At 49.7% G+C, this 22,849-nt stretch overlaps 1 protein-coding gene across 1 annotated transcript in view; it reads left to right on the plus strand.

Moving 5' to 3' along the window:
- The window catches only part of iqgap3 (IQ motif containing GTPase activating protein 3), a 108,484-nt gene that overhangs the window by 57,852 nt on the left and 27,783 nt on the right, over positions 1 to 22,849 (plus strand). Inside the window, exons 26-31 of the mRNA XM_067976073.1 lie at positions 808 to 1,032; positions 12,869 to 13,009; positions 14,216 to 14,300; positions 14,926 to 15,158; positions 18,491 to 18,623; positions 21,416 to 21,518. Coding sequence (XP_067832174.1) covers positions 808 to 1,032; positions 12,869 to 13,009; positions 14,216 to 14,300; positions 14,926 to 15,158; positions 18,491 to 18,623; positions 21,416 to 21,518 — 920 coding nt within the window. The remainder of the gene's footprint in view (positions 1 to 807; positions 1,033 to 12,868; positions 13,010 to 14,215; positions 14,301 to 14,925; positions 15,159 to 18,490; positions 18,624 to 21,415; positions 21,519 to 22,849) is intronic.

A 22,849-nucleotide genomic window follows, 5' to 3' on the forward strand; every position in this document is an offset into this window, starting at 1 on the left:
TGCTCCGCCATTCAATAAGATCATAGCTGATCTTTGACCTCAACTCCACTTTCCCGCCCGATCCCCATATCCCTTGATTCCCCTCGAGTCCAAGAATCTATCGATCTCAGCCTTGAATATACTCTATGACTCAGCATCCACAGCCCTCTGGGGTAAAGAATTCCAAAGATTCACAACACTGAGTGAAGAAATTCCTCCTTATCTCAGTCCTAAATGGCCGACCCCTTATCCTGAGACTATGCCCCCTGGTTCTAGTCTCTCCAGCCAGGGGAAACAGCCTCTCAGCGTCTACCCTGTCAAGCCCCCTCATAATCTTACATGTTTCAATGAGATCACCTCTCATTCTTCTAAACTCCAGAGAAGGTGGGCCCATTCTATCCAATAAGACAACCCTCTCATCCCAGGAATCAATCTCGTGAACCTTCGTTGCAATGCCTCGAAGGCAAGTACATCCTTCCTTAGATAAGGAGACCAAAACTGTGCGTAGTACCACTTTTGGTCACCTGTCCTAATATCTCCTTTTATGGCCTGGTGTTCAATTTTGTCTGATTACGCTCCTGTGAAGCGCCTTGGGACGTTTCTACTATGTTAAAGGCAAGTTGTTGTTGTTGAAAGCAGCAGGACAGGGTCGGAAAGTCTAGGCCATCAACACTCTCAGGGTCTGGACCAGTATAATCAACGAGCGGATTTTCCATTTGTTTTCCACTGGTGTGGGACTTCCAGGAAGGTAAAGAGTGACTGGGAAACTTTCCGTTTTGTGTCTTAATGCTAACAAGAAGTCCCTTTTGCTGCTTCTTTATTTTGTAGATCGAAGGTCGACCGGGTCCGTGAGATCGTCACTGGAAACCCCACCGTGACCAAGCTCGTGGTGAGTTTTTACCGGAACGTCCGTGGGCAGAACGCCTTGCGGGAGATCCTGGGACCCGTCGTCAGAGAGATTCTGCAGGATAAAACTCTGAGCATCAAAACAGACCCTGTCGCTATTTACAAGAGCTGGGTGAACCAGATGGAGACGCAGACTGGACAGCGAAGGTACGCTTGAGAATGGGCAACCTTTCCTTACGGTTCAGTCAGGACGTGAGGGGGAAGGTTCCCGCTGATTAGCCAAAGACTGGCTGGGACAGTATGTTTCTGCATTGCCTTTTTTTGCCTCCGGGTGCTGTGCTCAAATGCAGTTCAGAGCGGTCATTGTTGTCAGTAAGCCATGAAAAGGGCCGTTTGATATCCGCGATGGCTCAGTTCGTAAATGAATTGCATCGTATGGTATTGAGCCATATACACCAGACACCGCACATCAGATGCCATCCTTGTCTCAGCTGGGTGAGGTAGAATTCATCTCCACTCCCTGGGTTAAGGGCGGGTTAAATCAGCCAGGGTTCCTGCTCCTAATTTTGTCCAGTAACCCCTGTCGGGAAAACCAAACCTTAGTGGGCAATCGACAAGGACCAGATCAGGCTTGGTTGTGATGCACTCTGACACAAATAGCTTGCCAGTGCGCTCTCTCTCTCTCTCTCTCTCTCTCTCTCTCGCGCTCTCTCTCTCTCTCTCTCGCGCTCTCTCTCTCTCTCTCTCTCTCGCGCTCTCTCTCTCTCTCTCTCTCGCGCTCTCCTCTCTCTCTCTCTCTCTCGCGCTCTCTCTCTCTTCTCTCTCTCTCTGCGCTCTCTCTCTTCTCTCTCTCTCTCTCTCTCGCTCTCTCTCTCTCTCTCTCTCGCGCTCTCTCTCTCTCTCGCGCTCTCTCTCTCTCTCGCGCTCTCTCTCTCTCGCTCCGCTCTCTCTCTCTCTCTCTCGCGCTCTCTCTCTCTCTCGCGCTCTCTCTCTCTCTCGCGCTCTCTCTCTCTCTCGCGCTCTCTCTCTCTCGCGCTCTCTCTCTCGCGCTCTCTCTCTCTCGCGCGCTCTCTCTCTCGCGCTCTCTCTCTCTCTCGCGCTCTCTCTCTCTCTCTCGCTTCTCTCTCTCTCTCGCGCTCTCTCTCTCTCTCGCGCTCGCTCTCTCTCTCGCGCTCGCTCTCTCTCTCGCGCTCGCTCTCTCTCTCGCGCTCGCTCTCTCTCTCGCGCTCGCTCTCTCTCTCGCGCTCGCTCTCTCTCTCGCGCTCGCTCTCTCTCTCGCGCTCGCTCTCTCTCTCGCGCTCGCTCCTCTCTCTCGCGCTCGCTCTCTCTCTCGCGCTCGTTCTCGCTCTCGTTCTCTCTCGCGCTCGTTCTCGCTCTCGTTCTCTCTCGCGCTCGTTCTCGCTCTCGTTCTCGCTCTCGTTCTCTCTCGCTCTCGTTCTCGCTCTCGTTCTCTCTCGCGCTCGTTCTCGCTCTCGTTCTCTCTCGCGCTCGTTCTCGCTCTCGTTCTCTCTCGCGCTCGTTCTCGCTCGTTCTCTCTCGCGCTCGTTCTCTCTCGCACTCTCTCTCTCTCTCGCGCTCGTTCTCGTTCTCTCTCGCTCTCTCTCGTTCTCTCTCGCGCTCTCTCGTTCTCTCTCGCGCTCTCTCGTTCTCTCTCGCGCTCTCTCGTTCTCTCTCGCGCTCTCTCGTTCTCTCTCGTTCTCTCTCGTTCTCTCTCGCGCTCTCTCGTTCTCTCTCGCGCTCGTTCTCTCTCGCGCTCGTTCTCTCTCGCGCTCGTTCTCTCTCGCGCTCTCTCTCGTTCTCGTTCTCTCTCGCGCTCTCTCGTTCTCTCTCGCGCTCTCTCGTTCTCTCTCGCGCTCTCTCGTTCTCTCTCGCGCGCTCTCGTTCTCTCTCGCGCTCTCTCGTTCTCGTTCTCTCTCGCGCTCTCGTTCTCGTTCTCTCTCGCGCTCTCTCGTTCTCGTTCTCTCTCGCGCTCTCTCGTTCTCGTTCTCTCTCGCGCTCTCTCGTTCTCGTTCTCTCTCTCGTTCTCGTTCGCTCTCGCGCTCTCTCGCTCTCGCGCTCACTCGTTCTCGTTCGCTCTCGCGCTCTCTCGTTCTCGTTCTCTCTCTCGTTCTCGTTCGCTCTCGCGCTCTCTCGCTCTCGCGCTCACTCGTTCTCGTTCGCTCTCGCGCTCTCTCGTTCTCGTTCGCTCTCTCGTTCTCGTTCGCTCTCTCGTTCTCGTTCTCTCGTTCTCGTTCTCTCTCGCGTTCTCGCTCTCTCGCGTTCTCTCGTTCTCGCTCTCTCTCGCTCTCTCTCGTTCTCGCTCTCTCTCGTTCTCGCTCTCTCTCGTTCTCGCTCTCTCTCGTTCTCGCTCTCTCTCGTTCTCGTTCGCTCTCTCGTTCTCGCTCTCTCTCGTTCTCGCTCTCTCTCGTTCTCGCTCTCTCTCGTTCTCGCTCTCTCTCGTTCTCGCTCTCTCTCGTTCTCGCTCTCTCTCGTTCTCGTTCGCTCTCTCGTTCTCGTTCTCTCGTTCTCGTTCTCTCGTTCTCGTTCTCTCGTTCTCGTTCTCGTTCTCTCGCTCTCTCGCTCTCGCTCTCGCTCTCGCTCTCTCTCGCTCTCCCTCTCGCTCTCGCTCTCTCCTTCTCGCGCTCTCTCTCTCTCGCTCTCTCGTTCTCGTTCGCTCTCTCGTTCTCGTTCGCTCTCTCGTTCTCGTTCGCTCTCTCGTTCTCGTTCGCTCTCTCGTTCTCGTTCGCTCTCTCGCTCCCTCGTTCTCTCGCTCCCTCGTTCTCTCGCTCCCTCGTTCTCTCGCTCCCTCGTTCTCTCGCTCCCTCGTTCTCTCGCTCCCTCGTTCTCTCGCTCCCTCGTTCTCTCGCTCCCTCGTTCTCTCGCTCCCTCGTTCTCTCGCTCCCTCGTTCTCTCGCTCCCTCGTTCTCGCGCTCCCTCGTTCTCGCGCTCCCTCGTTCTCGCGCTCTCTCGTTCTCGCGCTCTCTCGTTCTCGCGCTCTCTCGTTCTCGTTCTCGCGCTCTCTCGTTCTCGTTCTCGTTCTCGCGCTCTCTCGTTCTCGTTCTCTCTCGCGCTCTCTCGTTCTCGTTCTCTCTCGCGCTCTCTCGTTCTCGTTCTCTCTCGCGCTCTCTCGTTCTCGTTCTCTCTCGCGCTCTCTCGTTCTCGTTCTCTCTCGCGCTCTCTCGTTCTCGTTCTCTCTCGCGCTCTCTCGTTCTCGTTCTCTCTCGCGCTCTCTCGTTCTCGTTCTCTCTCGCGCTCTCTCGTTCTCGTTCTCTCTCGCGCTTTCTCGTTCTCGCGCTCTCTCGTTCTCGTTCTCTCTCGCGCTCTCTCGTTCTCGTTCTCTCTCGCGCTCTCTCGTTCTCGTTCTCTCTCGCGCTCTCTCGTTCTCGTTCTCTCTCGCGCTCTCTCGTTCTCGTTCTCTCTCGCGCTCTCTCGTTCTCTCTCGCGCTCTCTCGTTCTCGTTCTCTCTCGCGCTCTCTCGTTCTCGTTCTCTCTCGCGCTCTCTCGTTCTCGTTCTCTCTCGCGCTCTCGTTCTCGTTCTCTCTCGCGCTCTCTCGTTCTCGTTCTCTCTCGCGCTCTCGCGCTCTCGTTCTCTCTCGCGCTCTCTCGTTCTCGTTCTCTCTCGCGCTCTCTCGTTCTCGTTCTCTCTCGCGCTCTCTCGTTCTCGTTCTCTCTCGCGCTCTCTCGTTCTCGTTCTCTCTCGCGCTCTCTCGTTCTCGTTCTCTCTCGCGCTTTCTCGTTCTCGTTCGCTCTCTCGTTCTCGTTCTCTCGTTCTCGTTCTCGTTCTCTCTCTCGTTCTCGTTCTCTCTCTCGTTCGCTCTCGCGCTCTCTCGTTCTCGTTCGCTCTCGCGCTCTCTCGTTCTCGTTCGCTCTCGCGCTCTCTCGTTCTCGTTCGCTCTCTCGTTCTCGTTCGCTCTCTCGTTCTCGTTCGCTCTCTCGTTCTCGTTCGCTCTCTCGTTCTCGTTCGCTCTCTCGTTCTCGTTCGCTCTCTCGTTCTCGTTCGCTCTCTCGTTCTCGTTCGCTCTCTCGTTCTCGTTCGCTCGCTCTCGCTCTCTCGTTCTCGTTCTCTCTCGCGTTCTCGCTCTCTCTCGTTCTCTCGTTCTCGCTCTCTCTATCTCTCGCTCTCTCTATCTCTCGCTCTCTCTATCTCTCGCTCTCTCTATCTCTCGCTCTCGCTCTCGCTCGCTCTCTCCTTCTCGCTCTCTCCTTCTCGCTCTCTCCTTCTCGCTCTCTCTCCTTCTCGCTCTCTCTCCTTCTCGCTCTCTCTCCTTCTCGCTCTCTCTCCTTCTCGCTCTCTCTCCTTCTCGCGCTCTCTCCTTCTCGCGCTCTCTCCTTCTCGCGCTCTCTCCTTCTCGCGCTCTCTCTCGTTCGCTCTCTCGTTCTCGTTCGCTCTCTCGTTCTCGTTCGCTCTCTCGTTCTCGTTCGCTCTCTCGTTCTCGTTCGCTCTCTCGTTCTCGTTCGCTCTCTCGTTCTCGTTCGCTCTCTCGTTCTCGTTCGCTCTCTCGTTCTCGTTCGCTCTCTCGTTCTCGTTCGCTCTCTTGTTCTCGTTCTCTCGCTCTCTCGTTCTCGTTCTCTCGCTCTCTCGTTCTCTCGCTCTCTCGTTCTCGTTCTCTCTCGTTCTCGTTCTCTCGCTCTCTCGTTCTCGTTCTCTCTCGTTCTCGTTCTCGTTCTCTCGTTCTCTCGCTCTCTTGTTCTCGCTCTCTTGTTCTCGTTCTCTCGCTCTCTCGTTCTCGCTCTCTCGTTCTCGCTCTCTCGTTCTCGCTCTCTCGTTCTCGCTCTCTCGTTCTCGCTCTCTCGTTCTCGCTCTCTCGTTCTCGCTCTCTCGTTCTCGCTCTCTCGTTCTCGCTCTCTCGTTCTCGCTCTCTCGTTCTCGCTCTCTCGTTCTCGCTCTCTCGTTCTCGCTCTCTCGTTCTCGCTCTCTCGTTCTCGCTCTCTCGTTCTCGCTCTCTCGTTCTCGCTCTCTCGTTCTCGCTCTCTCGTTCTCGCTCTCTCGTTCTCGCTCTCTCGTTCTCGCTCTCTCGTTCTCGTTCTCGCTCTCTCGTTCTCGCTCTCTCGTTCTCGCTCTCTCGTTCTCGCTCTCTCGTTCTCGCTCTCTCGTTCTCTCGCTCTCTCGTTCTCGTTCTCTCTCTCGCTGTCTCGTTCTCGTTCTCTCTCTCGCTCTCTCGTTCTCGCTCTCTCGTTCTCGCTCTCTCGTTCTCGCTCTCTCGTTCTCGCTCTCTCGTTCTCGCTCTCTCGTTCTCTCTCTCTCGTTCTCGCTCTCTCGTTCTCGCTCTCTCGTTCTCGTTCGCGTTCTCTCGTTCGCGTTCTCTCGTTCGCGTTCTCTCGTTCGCGCTCTCTCGTTCGCGCTCTCTCGTTCGCGCTCTCTCGTTCGCGCTCTCTCGTTCGCGCTCTCTCGTTCGCGCTCTCTCGTTCGCGCTCTCTCGTTCGCGCTCTCTCGTTCGCGCTCTCTCGTTCGCGCTCTCTCGTTCGCGCTCTCTCGTTCGCGCTCTCTCGTTCGCGCTCTCTCGTTCGCGCTCTCTCGTTCGCGCTCTCTCGTTCGCGCTCTCTCGTTCGCGCTCTCTCGTTCGCGCTCTCTCGTTCGCGCTCTCTCGTTCGCGCTCTCTCGTTCTCGCTCTCTCGTTCTCGCTCTCTCGTTCTCGCTCTCTCGTTCTCGCTCTCTCGTTCTCGCTCTCTCGTTCTCGCTCTCTCGTTCTCGCTCTCTCGTTCTCGCTCTCTCGTTCTCTCTCTCGCTCTCTCGTTCTCTCTCTCGCTCTCTCGTTCTCTCTCTCGCTCTCTCGTTCTCTCTCTCGCTCTCTCGTTCTCTCTCTCGCTCTCTCGTTCTCTCTCTCGCTCTCTCGTTCTCTCTCTCGCTCTCTCGTTCTCTCTCTCGCTCTCTCGTTCTCTCTCTCGCTCTCTCGATCTCTCTCTCGCTCTCTCGTTCTCTCTCTCGCTCTCTCGTTCTCTCTCTCGCTCTCTCGTTCTCGCTCTCTCGCTCTCGCTCTCGCTCTCTCGCTCTCGCTCTCGCTCTCTCGCTCTCGCTCTCGCTCTCTCGTTCTCTCTCTCGCTCTCTCGTTCTCTCTCTCGCTCTCTCGTTCTCTCTCTCGCTCTCTCGTTCTCTCTCTCGCTCTCTCGTTCTCTCTCTCGCTCTCTCGTTCTCTCTCTCGCTCTCTCGTTCGCGTTCGCGTTCTCGTTCTCTCTCTCGCTCTCTCGTTCTCGTTCTCTCTCTCGCTCTCTCGTTCTCGTTCTCTCTCTCGCTCTCTCGTTCTCGTTCTCTCTCTCGCTCTCTCGTTCTCCTTCTCTCTCTCTCGCTTTCTCGTTCTCTCTCAATGCCCATATAGATGGTACATGAAACTAGCTTGGCAAGAGCCAGAGCCTCGGCAGAGGAGAAAATTGGGAAAGACAAATAAAATAGGCAAACTGCCCGCATGAACTGTTGAAATAAGATCCATTGATTATTGCGGTACTCGCTTCGGGAAATGCTGTAGCAATGTGATATTCCTGACCCTCACCCCAGTTACTCGCTGTTATCAATTACTGTTTCTACAGAGCCAACTCCTGACAGAAAATCACTAAAACTACTGCGGCCATTGTGGAATGCTTAATCTGTTGTCAGTGGCCGCCTATTCACCGTGTGCTGGTGTGTGGCTGCTCCTTTCTCGTGCTCAGACCCGGGGGTGGGGGCCTAGAATCAGTGCTTCCAGTCATTGGGCGCTTAATTCTCTGATCTGAACCGAATCTTTTTTATAATTACATTCCTTCAGGTTAAGCATACATCTGGCAAGTGATTTAGAAGCAAATTAAAATTAGGGAGGGAGGCAGAATTGATGAGATGTCTGGGTTTAAATCCGGTTATCTTTATTCTGCAAATGTTGATGTAGCTCTTGCCTGTTATTTTGAATTCTGTCTTCTACATCACTCACAGCTCCTGATTGTGGTCCAGCTGATTTTTATCCTAATGTTTTCAGAATCATAGAAGGAGGCCATTCGGCCCATCGTGCCTGTGCCGGCTCTTTGAAAGAGCTCTCCAATTAGTCCCACTCTCCTACCCTTTCCCCGTAGCCCTGCAAGTTTTTTCTTTTCAAGTATTTATCCAATTCCCTTTTGAAAGTTACTATTGAATCTGCTTCCACCGCCCTTTCAGGCAGCGAATTCCAGATCATAACAACACTCTGCATTTTTAAAAATAAATTCTCCTCATCTCCCCTCTGGTTCTTTTGCCAATTAACTTAAATCTTGTCACTGGACACAGTTTCTCCTTATTTACTCTATCAAAACCCCTCATGATTTTGAACGCCTCTATTAAATCTCCCCTTCACCTTTTCCGCTCCAGGAGAACAATCCCAGCTTCTCCAGTCTCTCCACATAACTGAAGTCCCTCATCCCTGGTACCATTCCAGAAAGAATGCAACTGGAAAAGCAATAACTTTAGGTGCTTTATATTTTTTTGGTTTTGCCCCCCGTCTCCTGAAGGATCCCGCTCTCGGTGGGACTCACAGGCTCCAACCATACTGTGGTCCTTTGCCCAAGTGCCCACTCTTCATGTGCATGCCGAATATGGGGGGCACCGTCAGGCTATTTTGCAGTGGTCGAGTATCGCCTCCTAAACTCTCTCCTGTCTCTATTGATGTCCACACATGAGCAGGAGTCTTTGGGTAGCAATTGGGGGTGTTGAGGACAATTGTAGCACCTATCGTCACTCCGGATGAGGTCAGCTAACTGAGGGTTGACCTAGACCCCTTCTGGTCTGTACCATGTGCTTCTAATACAAGGCTAGGCTCGGTTCTGATCTGATTTTTTAAAATTTGGCTTATAGAGTACTTAATTCAACCTCTAAAATATTGGATGAGCATGTTCATTCCCAGATATTCTGGCCTCGTTTATCATCACCAACCAGAAAGAATCAGCTGACATATCTGGTCCTTCTGTGACTGGATTTAGAATCATAGAAGTTTACAACATGGAAACAGGCCCTTCGGCCCAACATGTCCATGTCGCCCAGTTTATACCACTAAGCTAGTCCCAATTGCCTGCACTTGGCCCATATCCCTGCATACCCATCTTACCCATGTAACTGTCCAAATGCTTTTTTAAAAGACAAAATTGTACCCGCCTCTACTACTGCCTCTGGCAGCTCGTTCCAGACACTCACCACCCTTTGAGTGAAAAAATTGCCCCTCTGGACCCTTTTGTATCTCTCCCCTCTCACCTTGAATCTATGCCCCCTCGTTATAGACTCCCCTACCTTTGGGAAAAGATTTTGACTATCGACCTTATCTATGCCCCTCATTATTTTATAGACTTCTATAAGATCACCCCCAAACCTCCTACTCTCCAGGGAAAAAAGTCTCAGTCTATCCAACCTCTCCCTATAAGTCAAACCATCAAGTCCCGGTAGCATCCTAGTAAATCTTTTCTGCACTCTTTCTAGTTTAATAATATCCTTTCTATAATAGGGTGACCAGAACTGTACACAGTATTCCAAGTGTGGCCTTACTAATGTCTTGTACAACTTCAACAAGACATCCCAACTCCTGTATTCAATGTTCTGACCAATGAAACCAAGCATGCTGAATGCCTTCTTCACCACCCTATCCACCTGTGACTCCACTTTCAAGGAGCTATGAACCTGTACTCCAAGATCTCTTTGTTCTATAACTCTCCCCAACGCCCTACCATTAACGGAGTAGGTCCTGGCCTGATTCGATCTCCCAAAATGCATCACCTCACATTTATCTAAATTAAACTCCATCTGCCATTCATCGGCCCACTGGCCCAATTTATCAAGATCCCGTTGCATTCCTAGATAACCTTCACTGTCCACAATGCCACCAATCTTGGTGTCATCTGCAAACTTACTAACCATGCCTCCTAAATTCTCATCCAAATCATTAATATAAATAACAAATAACAGCGGACCCAGCACCAATCCCTGAGGCACACCGCTGGTCACAGGCCTCCAGTCCGAAAAACAACCCTCCACAACCACCCTCTGTCTCCTGTCGTCAATCCAATTTTGTATCCAATTGGCTACCTCACCTTGGATCCCGTGAGATTTAACCTTATGTAACAACCTACCATGCGGTACCTTGTCAAAGGCTTTGCTAAAGTAGACCACGTCTACTGCACAGCCCTCATCTATCTTCTTGGTTACCCCTTCAAAAAACTCAATCAAATTCGTGAGACATGATTTTCCACTCACAAAACCATGCTGACTGTTCCTAATCAGTCCCTGCCTCTACAAATGCCTGTAGATCCTGTCTCTCAGAATACCCTCTAACAACTTACCACTACAGATGTCAGGCTCACCGGTCTGTAGTTCCCAGGCTTTTCCCTGCCGCCCTTCTTAAACAAAGGCACAACATTTGCTACCCTCCAATCTTCAGGCACCTCACCTGTAGCTGTCGATGATTCAAATATCTCTGCTCGGGGACCCGCAATTTCCTCCCTAACCTCCCATAACGTCCTGGGATACATTTCATCAGGTCCCGGAGATTTATCTACCTTGATGCGCGTTAAGACTTCCAGCACCTCCCTCTCTGTAATATGTACACTCCTCAAGATATCACTATTTATTTCCCCAAGTTCCCTAACATCCATGCCTTTCTCAACCGTAAATACCGATGTGAAATATTCATTTAGGATCTCACCCATCTCTTGTGGTTCCGCACATAGATGACCTTGTTGATCCTTAAGAGGCCCTACTGTCTCCCTAGTTACTCTTTTGCCCTTTATGTATTTGTAGAAGCTCTTTGGATTCTCCTTTGCCTTATCTGCCAAAGCAATCTCATGTCCCCGTTTTGCCCTCCTGATTTATCTCTTAACTCTACTCCGGCAATCTCTATACTCTTCAAGGGATCCACTTGATCCCAGCTGCCTATGCATGTCATATGCCTCCTTCTTCTTTTTGACTAGGGCCACAATCTCCCGAGTCATCCAAGGTTCCCTACTTCTACCAGCCTTGCCCTTCACTTTATAAGGAATGTGCTTACCCTGAACCCTGGTTAACACACTTTTGAAAGCCTCCCACTTACCAGACGTCCCTTTGCCTGCCAACAGACTCTCCCAATCAACTTCTGAAAGTTCCTGTCTAATACCATCAAAATTGGCCTTTCCCCAATTTAGAATTTTAACTTCTGGGCCAGACCTATCATTCTCCATAGCTATCCTAAAACTAATGGAATTATGATCACTGGTCCCAAAGTGATCCCTCACTAACACTTCTGTCACCTGCCCTTCCTTATTTCCCAAGAGGAGGTCAAGTTTTGCCCCCTCTCTAGTCGGGCCATCCACATACTGAATGAGAAATTCCTCCTGAATACACTCAACAAATTTCTCTCCATCCAAGCCCCTAATGCTATGGCTGTCCCAGTCAATGTTGGGAAAGTTAAAGTCCCCTACTATTACCACCCTATTTTTCTTTGAGGTGGGGCTGCCATCCTTTGTGGTCCCAGATGCTGATTCCAACGCTTCAAACATCTCTACCTTGCTCGCTTGCTCGTCAACTCCTTTTTAAAACCCATCTTTTTCAGAATCACCCCTCCTAAACTCTCCCCTAGCTTAGTGTTCTGTTTCTCTGTAAAGTGCCTTGGGATGTTTTATATGTTATAAATTATCACAGGTGCTCATGAGCTGGTCAGTGCCAAGCTTCGATCTTTACTCGAGTCGGTATCACGGACAAGAAGGAAGCCAATCTCAGCTCAGTGCAGCAGGCTAAAAGTGAACCCACTGGACTGGTCACCTGAGCAAGTGAAGTAAGAACATAAGAAATAGGAGCAGGAGTAGGCCACACGGCCCCTCGAGCCTGCTCCGCCGTTCAATAAAATCATGGCTGATCTTCGACCTCAACTCCACTTTCCCGCCCGATCTCCATATCCCTTGATTCCCTTCGTGTCCAAAAATCTGTCCATCTCAATTTTGAATACGCTCAACGACTGAGCATCCACAGCCCTCTGGGGTGGAGAATTCCATAGATTCACCACCCTTTTGAGTGAAGAAATTTTTCCTCATCTCGGTCCTAAATGACCGACCCCTTTATCCTGAGACTGTGCCTCCAAGTTCTAGACTAATGCTCCCAGATATTCCATATGAGGGTGCTGTATCAATGTTGCCCGTTGGACCAAGCCGCAATACATGATGCTGGGGAATAAAAGATCGCCTCCCTTGTCCTTTTTTATTTTTCATTCTGAAAATAGCCTTCACTATGAATCCAGGACTGAATCTTCCCAGCCCATTTGGTCTGTTTGTGGTATCCGAGCAAAATGTATGGCATTTAAGAATCAACGTTAAGGGTGTCACAAATGGGGCTAGGATCGAGAAGTTCAAAGTTTACACTAAAATATTCCAGATTGTTGACTACAATCCGTTCAAGGCATTTTCTGTCTGTCAGCTGTCATTTGGCGGTAACATAATTGAACATTCAGGAATACCAGTTCTATTGGGAGGCAATGAGAGAAGAGCCATTACGCTCGTAACTAGAGGATTGAATTATGAGGAAAGACAGGGGGAAACTGGGCCCTTCAGCCTTGAGAGGGGGTGAATGAGGGCACAGCAGAGCAGTTTAGACAGGGTAAATTGGGAATACTCTTTCTAGTTAAACCAGGATGGTAGGGCAAAGGAGTACTGGTACAAACTAGTGAACGGTGAATTTAGGGGCGATATCGGGAATTTCTTCATGCAAAGAGCGATCAATGCATGGAATGGACTCCGGGTGGAGTGGAGGGAGACGGGAATGGACTCCGGGTGGAGTGGTGGGAGACGGGAATGGACTCCGGGTGGAGTGGAGGTGGCCGGATGGGCTGGGATGGCCCAATGACCTTCCATCCCTGTAACTACCTATTGATCTTATGAGTGCAAGCCTGCCCAGGGTCGTGCTATTTCAAACTGCGATCAATCTTGTCCTCTTTCAGTTGTGCAACTGAGTTGAAGATCTAGTAGATATACTGGTATAAAGATGTGCTTGTGCTCTGTATCATTAACTCCGAGGCTTTTCTAACTTCTAATGTCGTGAGCAGAGTGAACCCTGTAAGTCACTGGGACTGCGAGCTGAGTGGAAGAAATTTGTAACTCCCGAGTGTTTTCTTTCCTTCAGTAAATTGCCGTATGAGGTGACTCCAGACCAGGCCCTGACCCACCGGGAGGTCCAGCGGAGACTCGACATTTCCATTCGCAATCTCCGGGCTGCCACGGACAAATTCCTCAACGCCATCGTTTCCTCCGTGGACAAGATACCGTATGTGCTCTGTATTGTTTTCTCAAATATATTCAGCACAGCTTCATGACCCGAGTGGGGATGTTGGTTTTGGACCGAGTTTAGTGCTTCTCCGCTGCTGAGGATAACTCCAACTTGTCCAAAAAATAAAGAACTTGCATTTCTATATTGCCTTTCATGACCTCAGGATGTTCCAAAGCGCTTTACAGCCAATGAAGTACTTTTTGAAGTGTAGTCACTGTTGTAATGTAGGAAATTTGCACACAGCAAGATCCCACAAACAGCAATGTGATAAATGACCAGATCATCTGTTTTAGTGATGTTGGTTGAGGGATAAATATTAGCCAGGACACTGGGGAGAACTCTCCCTGCTCTTCTTTGTAATAGGTGCCATGGGGTCTTTTACATCCACCTGGAAAGGCAGATAGTGCTACAGTTTAACGTCTCATCCAAAAGATGGCACCTTCGACAGTGCAGCACTCCCTCAGTACTGCACTGGAGTGTCAGCCTAGATTTTCTGCTCAAGTCTCTGGAGTCAGGCTTGAACCCATGAATCCACCTATGGAAGGGAGTCGACACCTTCAGTGGGGGGGAAGGAGAAAATTTGGAGGAGGGAGCAAACAAGCTGCCTGTACCTTTACATAGGAACAAGAGGAGGCCATTCAGCCCCTTAAGCCTGTTCCACCATTAAATTAGATCATGGCTCATCTGTATCTTAACTCCATTTACCCGCCTTGGTTCCATAACCCGTAATACCCTTAACCCAACAAAAATCTACCAGTCTCACTTTTCAAATTTCCAGTTGACCCCCAGCCTCCGCATCTTTTTTGGGGGAGAGAGTTCCAGATTTCCACTCCCCTTTGTGCGAAGAAATGCTTCCTGACATCACCCCTAGCTCTAATTTTAAGTTTATGCCCCCTTGTGCTGGATTCCCCACCAGAGGAAATATATTCTATATTTGCAAAAGATCCAGAGGGGAGATGAGGAGAATTTTTTTTTAATGCAGCGAGTTGTGATGATCTGGAATTCGCTGCCTGAAAGGGCGGAGAAAGCAGATTCAATGGTAACTTTCAAAGGGGAATTGGATAAACACTTGAAGGGGAGAAAATTGCAGGACTATCGGGAAAGAGCAGGGGGGGGAGTGGGACTAATTGGAGAGCAGGCACGATGGCCTCCTGTGCTGTATGATTCTGTGAAAATCTAATGTTAATCTTATTATCTGTGTAGGTATGGAATGAGATACACTGCTAAAGTGTTGAAGGACTCACTGCATCAAAAATTCCCAGATGCCACTGAAGATGAATTGTTCAAGGTAAGATTGAACTGGTGGATGCGCCAGAATCTCTGTACCGCAGGCCACGTCCCACGCTGCCCTATGCCTCACTCGAGCAGCTCCTAGTAGCCTCTTCCAAGCCAGAATAGGCACAAGTCTCGGTGCCGGTGTCCTGCCTGTCCCCTCAGCAGGAAGGATCCACGGGAGGCTTTGGCGAACGGGAGGGGAGCAAATAAAATGGCTATTCCCCCAATGGCTCGATTGGTAGAAGCATGGACGTGGCACTGGCAAACAAGAAGGTCCCGGGTCTGTGCTGTTAGCTGATGTCAGCTCGGGGGCATACTGCAGTCAGCCTCAGCATCCTTTGGTTAGGAGGCCTAAAAGAGCCCCAGGGACTCCTGCTGACGAGTGTGTGTGTGTGTGTGTGTACATCTAACCAGGTTGGTATTGGTTATGATGCCCCTAAAGTTGAATAGCCTGTTAAAACTCAGCGTCTAAGCCCATTTGTGAAGAATGGCCTCTTGAGGAAGGTGAGAACCACCATTCCCCAGTATGACAATATAGGGTTTTATATTTTTTTTAAAAAACTTTTAATGCATCCAGAAGTGCAACTAATCGGTTAGGATTTGATAACTGGTGCTAATTATTTCTTGCTGTGTTGCAGATCGTTGGGAACCTGCTGTACTATCGCTACATGAACCCTGCTATTGTGGCGCCCGATGGCTTCGATATCATCGACATCACTGCAGGAGGTGGGCTGCACATGGACCACCGCCGCAACCTGGGCTCCATCGCAAAGCTGCTGCAGCACGCAGCCTCCAGCAAAACCTTCGAGGGAGAAAACAGTCAACTACGCACCATGAATGAGTACCTGTTCCAGTCCCAGCAGAGATTCAGGTCTCAACTTCGACATCTTGCTCTCTGATTCTTGGGAAATTTTTCCTGGCTCATCAGTCCCGCAGAATGAATCGGTTTCCCCACTTTTATGGCATTCGGTATTGCAATCAAACACTGTCTCGTCAAACACTCCCAGGGCAAGTACAGCACAGGTTAGATACCGAGTAAAGCTCCCTCTATGCTGTCTCATCAAACACTCCCAGGGCAGGTACAGCACGGGTTAGATACAGGGTAAAACTCCCTCTACACTGTCCCATCAAACACTCCCAGGGCAGGTACAGCACGGGTTAGATACAGAGTAAAGCTCCCTCTACACTGTCCCATCAAACACTCCCAGGGCAGGTACAGCACGGGTTAGATACCGAGTAAAGCTCCCTCTACACTGTCCCATCAAACACTCCCAGGGCAGGTACAGCACGGGTTAGATACAGAGTAAAGCTCCCTCTACACTGTCCCATCAAACACTCCCAGGACAGGTACAGCACGGGTTAGACTGTGTGCTTCAGTCCTAGTGTCAATAGGAACGGCCCCCCACTGTGCAGGCAGAATGTTTCCATTTTCCACACCTGCTCTCTGCCTGGCTCCTCGGAGTGAGATTGAGTTTGTTGAAAGTGGCGTTAACATTCGTACGATTTTGTACCATGAACTGATGACCACAAGTTACAGAGTTTCAGTGTGAACCTCCACAGCACCAACAGGGAGACTTTCATCCTGTTGGTGTGGGTTGGATTCAAGCTCATATCCCAGATGTGCACGAACCCACTGACACTCTCCCCGCTCCACACTCCAAGCATCAGGCAGCCATTATTACTTGGGGAGGCCATGGAACATCCAAAGCCATTCAGTTTCTAGTTTAAACGCTCCAAAGCAACGCTTGTAATCCAAGTGTACCCTGCAGCCTCCAGTGGAAACGTGGATATTAAAATACAGCACATAGGTGATGGACAACACAGCTTCAGAAACAGCCAGGGAATTAGATAGGGATCAAAGAGAGAAATATGTACAAGCATCATTTACAGTGCACAGGCCAGAGAGCGGTTCCAGCAAGGATCTGGTCTACAGAGAATTCAATCGTGCTTAACAGTCTTGTTTTCTGTACCGTTTTATAAAAAAAATATGATTTTCTTCACCTCTCTGTAATTTGTTATTAGTGTGCAAGTCTAAACAGTAACTGGCAGCAAGCTATTCGACTAGAGAGCATCACAGCCAAGCCCAATCCAGTTGTCGCCAGTCACGTACACAAGAGCAGTTCCCAGCACTCGGCACTGATTAACGATCTAAAGGGCGAACCCCCGGTTAACGATCTAAAGGGCGAACCCCCAGTTAACGATCTAAAGCGCGAACCCCCGGTTCATCGTTCCCGCAGAATGAATCGATTTCCCCACTTTATGGCATTCAGTATTGTGCTCAAACACTGCCCCATCAAACACTCCCAGGGCAGGTACGGCACGGGTTAGATACAGAGTAAAGCTCCCTCTACACTGTCCCACCAAACACTCCCAGGGCAGGTACGGCACTGGTTAGATACAGAGTAAAACTCCCTCTACAATGCTCCATCAAACATGCACCTTGCCCAGCCAGGTTTGGTGGACAAACTGGTTCCCCATGCTGCATGCATGCTCATCAGGGAGAACGTCATAATTCTCACATTAACATCCATCTTGTGAGTTTTTCTGAAATCAGCTAACTTGGCACCAAAGATTAAACTTGAGACCTTCCTGATTAGTGCTGTCCCCCCCTTGCCTAGTGCTGTATGTACCATTAAACCATCAGGAAACCTTTTTATATTTTTAAAGAAGTGCAAAATCTCTCCTCTACACATTTTTCAACCTACAAATAAACATACATTTTCTCTTCCTTCCACTTTAGAAAGGGTTAAAAGCGGGAGACTTGTGGGCGTGCGATTCTGTTAATGTCCTGTTTATCAGATTGCTTGTCTGCCCCTTCAGAGCTGTTTCTGAAAAGGGAAAATTGATGCCCAATTTAATGTCTGGGCTTTTGATAGTTGTTGAGTTGTACTTAGAGGAAAGTCTAGTCTTTCTCTGGTGCACAGCAGGAGGTCAGATATTACTGCTGGAACAGACTGTCAGGAGATTCAGCACCTCAATCACAGATTCTCATAGACATGGTATACATCAGCTGGGGCTCGTGCTAACGGTCAGACTAAACTCATTAACACCAGAGGTAACTCAACCACTCAGTAGCAGAAGGCCCCAGTTTGATCTGAGTTAGCTGCTGTTAGAGGTGACTACAGATGGTCTTTGTATTCCTGGGTTAGGGAGGGAAACATTAGACTGGGTTCGTGCCCCTGATCATTACCCAGTGATGGCTGATGGAAGGTGCTTTATGTGGCTGTCAGGTGAGGGCAGCATCGAGCTCGACAGTGGTGCCGAGGTAAATATGCTGCAGTCGCTGTCTAGATCGTATGTGAAGAACAAGCACCAGGGTAAAGTGCTGAAGTGTGGCCAGTGCATATGGAACCATCTAAGATCAGCACCTTTAGGAGAGATGAGGGGAACCATCGAGAATTTATTAAACCCATGTCGAAAATCCAGTTGTCCAATTGGAGTTTGTTTTTGTCTCTTCCTCTCCCAACCTGTCTCAGTCAAGCAGCCATTCTGGTCAGTTCCACAGGTACTGACCACCGTTCAGTACCTCACCCACTAGTCTAGGCAGCACGTGGAGGATGATATTTACTTCGAAACTGTCGGCAAAAGTTTCAGTGGGGTGGGGAGTTCACGGCTGAGCTGAGCCGAATCTTGTCCTTACTCAACGGCCAGAAACTGGACAGGTGAAGGGCTCCTGGCTGATTTTATATATCCAACTAACTTTCTTTCCTTCCTTCCATCCTCTTCGTCATCCGCACCCATCTCCTCATTCTCCTCCTCATCATTCTCCTTGTCCTTCCCCTCCCGTATCTGGGACGCTGAGACCATCAGTGACCCCTCACTCTGCTACTCTGGCTGAGATCAGCAAACACAGACTAGGCGTTGAATCTGTGACTCCTGGTCTGCATGGCTCAGTACCACACTGGGCGGTCGATTTACTCCCATGAACTATCAGGGGTGCTGTGGTTGGATGTTTAGAATCTAAAGGGTTAATTCTGCATTCCCAGCAAGCAGCCCAACTTCCTGCATGAAGTGCGGTTTGGAGACGGAGCGACCGATGTAGCCCCAAAGCAGACCCCTTGAGAAAGAGGTTCTCCACTGCTGCTTTAAACTGTCGAGGGCTTTTGTATGTAGTGATGGGGGGAGGGGTAGTGGAGAGAATCTGTCACTATTAAATGTTTTAAATGAATCTTTTCTGACGGAGGCAATGTCTTTAAATTCCAGGGCGTTTTTCCGTGCAGCCTGTGACGTTCCTGAACCCGAGGAACGCTTCAACGTGGACGAGTATTCAGAAATGGTCAGTCTCAACAAACCAGTCATCTATATAACCATCGGCGAGCTGATCAACACTCACAGGGTAAGTGTGCACACACCTTCCTCTCCCTCCCAGGGAGCTATACATTATCTGGAGGGGTAACTGCGAAATACCACTCAGAGGATTTTGAATCCCAGGTTTCTTCTGTGCAGCAAGCAGTTAGGAAGGCAAATGGTATGCTGGCCTTCGTTGCAAGAGGATTTGAGTACAGCAGCAAGGATGTCTTACTGCAGTTATACAGGGCCCTTGGTGAGATCACACCTGGAGTATTGTGTGCAGTTCTGGTCTCCTTATCTGAGGAAGGATGTCCTTGCCATGGAGGGAGTGCAGCGAAGGTTCACCAGACTGATTCCTGGGATGGCAGGACTGTCGTATGAGGAGAGATTGGGTCGACTCGGCCTGTAGTCACTCGAGTTTAGAAGAGTAAGAGGGGATCTCATTGAAACATGTAAAATTCTGACAGGGCTCGACAGACTGGATACAGGGAGGATGTTTCCCCTGGCTGGGGGGTCCAGAACGAGGGGTCACAGTCTCAGGATACGGGGTCGGACATTTAGGACTGAGATGAGGAGAAATTTCTTCACTCAGAGGGTGGTGAACCTGTGGAATTCTCTACCACAGAAGGCTGTGGAGGCCAAGTCACTGAATATATTTAAGAAGGAACTAGATAGATTTCTAGACACAAAAGGCATCAAGGGGGAGAGCAGGAATATGGTATTGAGATAGAGGATCAGCCATGATCTTATTGAATGGTGGAGCAGACTCGAAGGGCCGAATGGCCTACTCCTGCTCCTATTTACTATGTTTCTTCCCCCTTTCCCCTCCTGTTCTGAGGGTACTGGGCGCCAGGGTGTAGTTCCACAGGCATTAGCCTTCCTCCAGCACCTTCTCCAAGTGTCTATTCTTCATGTGCGTGCCTTATCTTGACTTTTGAGGACTATTGCAAGATTTGGGTCCTGCCTTAGCTATCTTTTCAGCTGCAGCGATGCTGGGCACCTTAGTAAGCGATGGTGCACATTTTCCAAAGCTCTCTAGATTCAGGAATTATGCTTTTTGGATTAGAAATTGCGAATAGAATCATAGAAAGGTTATGGCATGGAAGAAGGCCATTCGGCCCATCGAGTCCGTGCCGGCTCTATGCAAGAGCAATCCAGCTAGTCCCACTCCCCCGCCCTTTCCCCGTAGTCCTGCAAATGTTTTCCTTTCAAGTACTTATCCAGTTCTCTTTTGAAGGCCATGATTGAATCTGCCTCCACCACCCCCTCGGGCAGTGCATTCCAGATCCTAACCACTCGCTGTGTAAAAAAAAAAGTTTTTCCTCATGTCATCTTTTGGTTCTTTTGCCAGTCACCTCAAATCTATGTCCTCTGGTTCTTGACCCTTCCGCCAATGGGAACAGTTTCTCTCTATCTACTCTGTCTAGACCTTTCATGATTTTGAACACCTCGATCAAATCTCCTCGCAACCGTCTCTGTTCCAAGGAGAACAACCCCAGCTTCTCCAGTCTATCCACGTAACTAAAGCCCCTCATCCCTGGAATCATTCTAGTAAATTGGACTGTCACTCCAATATTTAAGACCGAAGAGAGGGAGATACCAGGTAACTATAGACCTGACAATTTAACGTCAGTTGTAGGGAATGCGCACTTCCAGAAGGTATTTGATAAGGTTCCACGCAAAAGATTATTAGTGAACATGAGCGCACAGAACAGGTCGCAAAAACTAGGCTTGTATTCCCTTGAATTTAGAAGATTAAGGGGTGATCTAATTGAGGTGTTTAAGATGATTAAAGGATTTGATGGGGTCGATAGAGAGAAACTATTTCCTCTGGTGGGGGGAGTCCAGAACAAGGGGGCAGAACCTTAAAATTAGAGCCAGGCCGTTCAGGGGTGATGTCAGGAAGCACTTCTTCACACAAAGGGGAGTGGGAATCTGGAACTCTCTTTTGCCTTCCCCGCCCCCCCCCCCCCCCCCCCCACCTCAAAAAAAGGCTGTGGATGCTGAGGGACAATTAGAGCTTTCAGGACTGAGATCGATAGATTTTTGCTGTGTAAGGGTATTGGGGGATATGGAGCAAGGCAGGTAAATGGAGTTGAGATACAGATCAGCCATGATCTAATGGAATGGCAGAGCAGGCTCGAGGGGCTGAATGGCCTCCTCCTGTTTTTATGAAAGTTTTGCATTCAGGAGTGTGCCCAAACTGCCCAATATCTAATTATATAACCCGTGGTGTGACAGTAGGGGGACCTCCTTGTGATGCGAGCTGGGTCTTCCGCACGTGCACTCGGGTGCGATTAACCAATCTTTTCGTAGGTGGACTGAGAATCACTGGGTGAGTTAAGGCCAGATACAAATTGCTAAAAGCTGCTTCATTTCACAGACAGTAAATGAACAGTTAAAGTGAACGCGACCTCACATCTCTCCTCGAATAATAGGGGGAAATATTAAACCCTGCGTCCTGTCCCTCTGGCGGGCTGCTTTACTTGTTTTTGGTATTACCTTTCTCTCTCGACGTTCCTAACTGCAGAACCTGGCGTACATTGTTTTTAGCTTCCAGACAAATAGTCTGTATCTCGCAGTCCTTTTTCTCAAATGCTCACTACGGGTTTCCCTTCTTTTTGCTTAATTCGGACCCAGGAAGTAGAAGGGCAATGTAAAGCCCCTTCCACATGGCTCTGACCACCAACTTTAGAGCAGCAGCCTCTACTGCAATTAGGCGGCATTTTTCTGTGCCCCACTCTCCACGATTAGAGATTTTTCTTTGAAACTTAACACTGAATGTGTTTTGCTGCATCAAAAAACCTGTTAAGTGTAACCTTGATTGTGATTTCCCAGTTGCTTCTCCAGCATCAGGATTCCCTCTCACCCGAACACACTGACCCCCTTCATGAACTGCTGGAGGACCTTGGGGACATACCCACTGTCGAATCACTGATAGGCAAGTACTTCATTGTTTCTAGGTTTCTGTATTTCTGAATCTGTATACTACTGAGAAGCAAGGAGTAATTGAAAGGGGTTTCCACTTTTCCCAGTGGTAGCTCCCTCGCCTCTGAGTCAGAAGGTCGTGGGTTCGAGCCCCCACTCCAGAGACTTGAGCCCATAATCCAGACCGACATTCCCAGTGCCAGTACTGAGGGAGCGCTGCACTGTCGGAGGTGCCATTTTTCAGATGAGACCTTAAACTGAGGCCCCGTCTGCCCCCTTAGGTATGTGTAAAAGTTCGCACAGTACTATTTTGAAGAAGAGCAGGGGAGTTCTCCCCAGTGTCCTGGGCCAATATTTATCCCTCAACCAACATCACTTTAAAAAAACAGATTATCTGATCATTAACACATTGCTGTTTTGAGGTTATGAAAGGTGCTATAGAAATGCAAGCTCGCTCTTTCTAAGTACACACCCGATGTGATACTAAGCCACACAACTGCTGGGAGCCCCAGATTGACGAATTTGCACTGACTTGCCGTCAAGAGTATTTTTAAAGAGAGAAGTTTTCTAAAATGCTTTGTTTTAGTGACTGTGAGTCTGAGAGATTCTGTGCTTGTTGGTGCATTGTCTGCTGCTCTAACTGATACAGCATAGTGGCTGTGCCCTTTCACAAAAGAATGTTTCTCCAAACAGCGGTTGGCGTTCCCCTGATTTTCTGTTGAATTCGAAGGGCAACACAGCAGGTGGACCAGGCAACCTGGAGACTCCTGAGACCAGCAGGAGGATCAATGGAAAGACTTAAATTGCATTTCTATAGTGTCTTTCACGACTTCAGGTCATCCCAAAGCGCTTTACAGCCAATGAAGTAATTTTGAAGTGTAGTCACTGTTGTAATGTAGGAAACGCGGCAGCCAATTTGCGCACAGCAAGATCCCGCAAACAGCAATGAGATAAATGACCAGATAATCTGTTTTTTAGTGATGTTGGTTGAGGGATAAATATTGGTCAGGACAGCGGGGAGAACTCCCCTGCTCTTCTTCCAGTAGTGGCCGTGGGGTCTTTTACACCCACACGTCTCATCCAAAACGCTGCACCTCCGACAGTGCAGCACTCCCTCAATACTGGCACTGGGAGTGTCGGCCTGGATTATGTGCTCGAGTCACTGCAGTGGGACTCGAACCCACGACCTTCTGACTCAGAGGCGGGAGAGTGCTACCCACTGAGCCACGGCTAAAACCGCATTCTGTTCCCACTGAATAATAGTAAGAAAAGCCAAAATCGAGTGCCCAGGTAACTCGGGAAGTTTTATCTAGTTGAGATACACAGACCTGGGATGTTCCTGGT

The sequence above is a fragment of the Heptranchias perlo genome, chromosome 44 (assembly GCF_035084215.1).
Source record: "Heptranchias perlo isolate sHepPer1 chromosome 44, sHepPer1.hap1, whole genome shotgun sequence".
NCBI lineage: Eukaryota > Metazoa > Chordata > Chondrichthyes > Hexanchiformes > Hexanchidae > Heptranchias > Heptranchias perlo.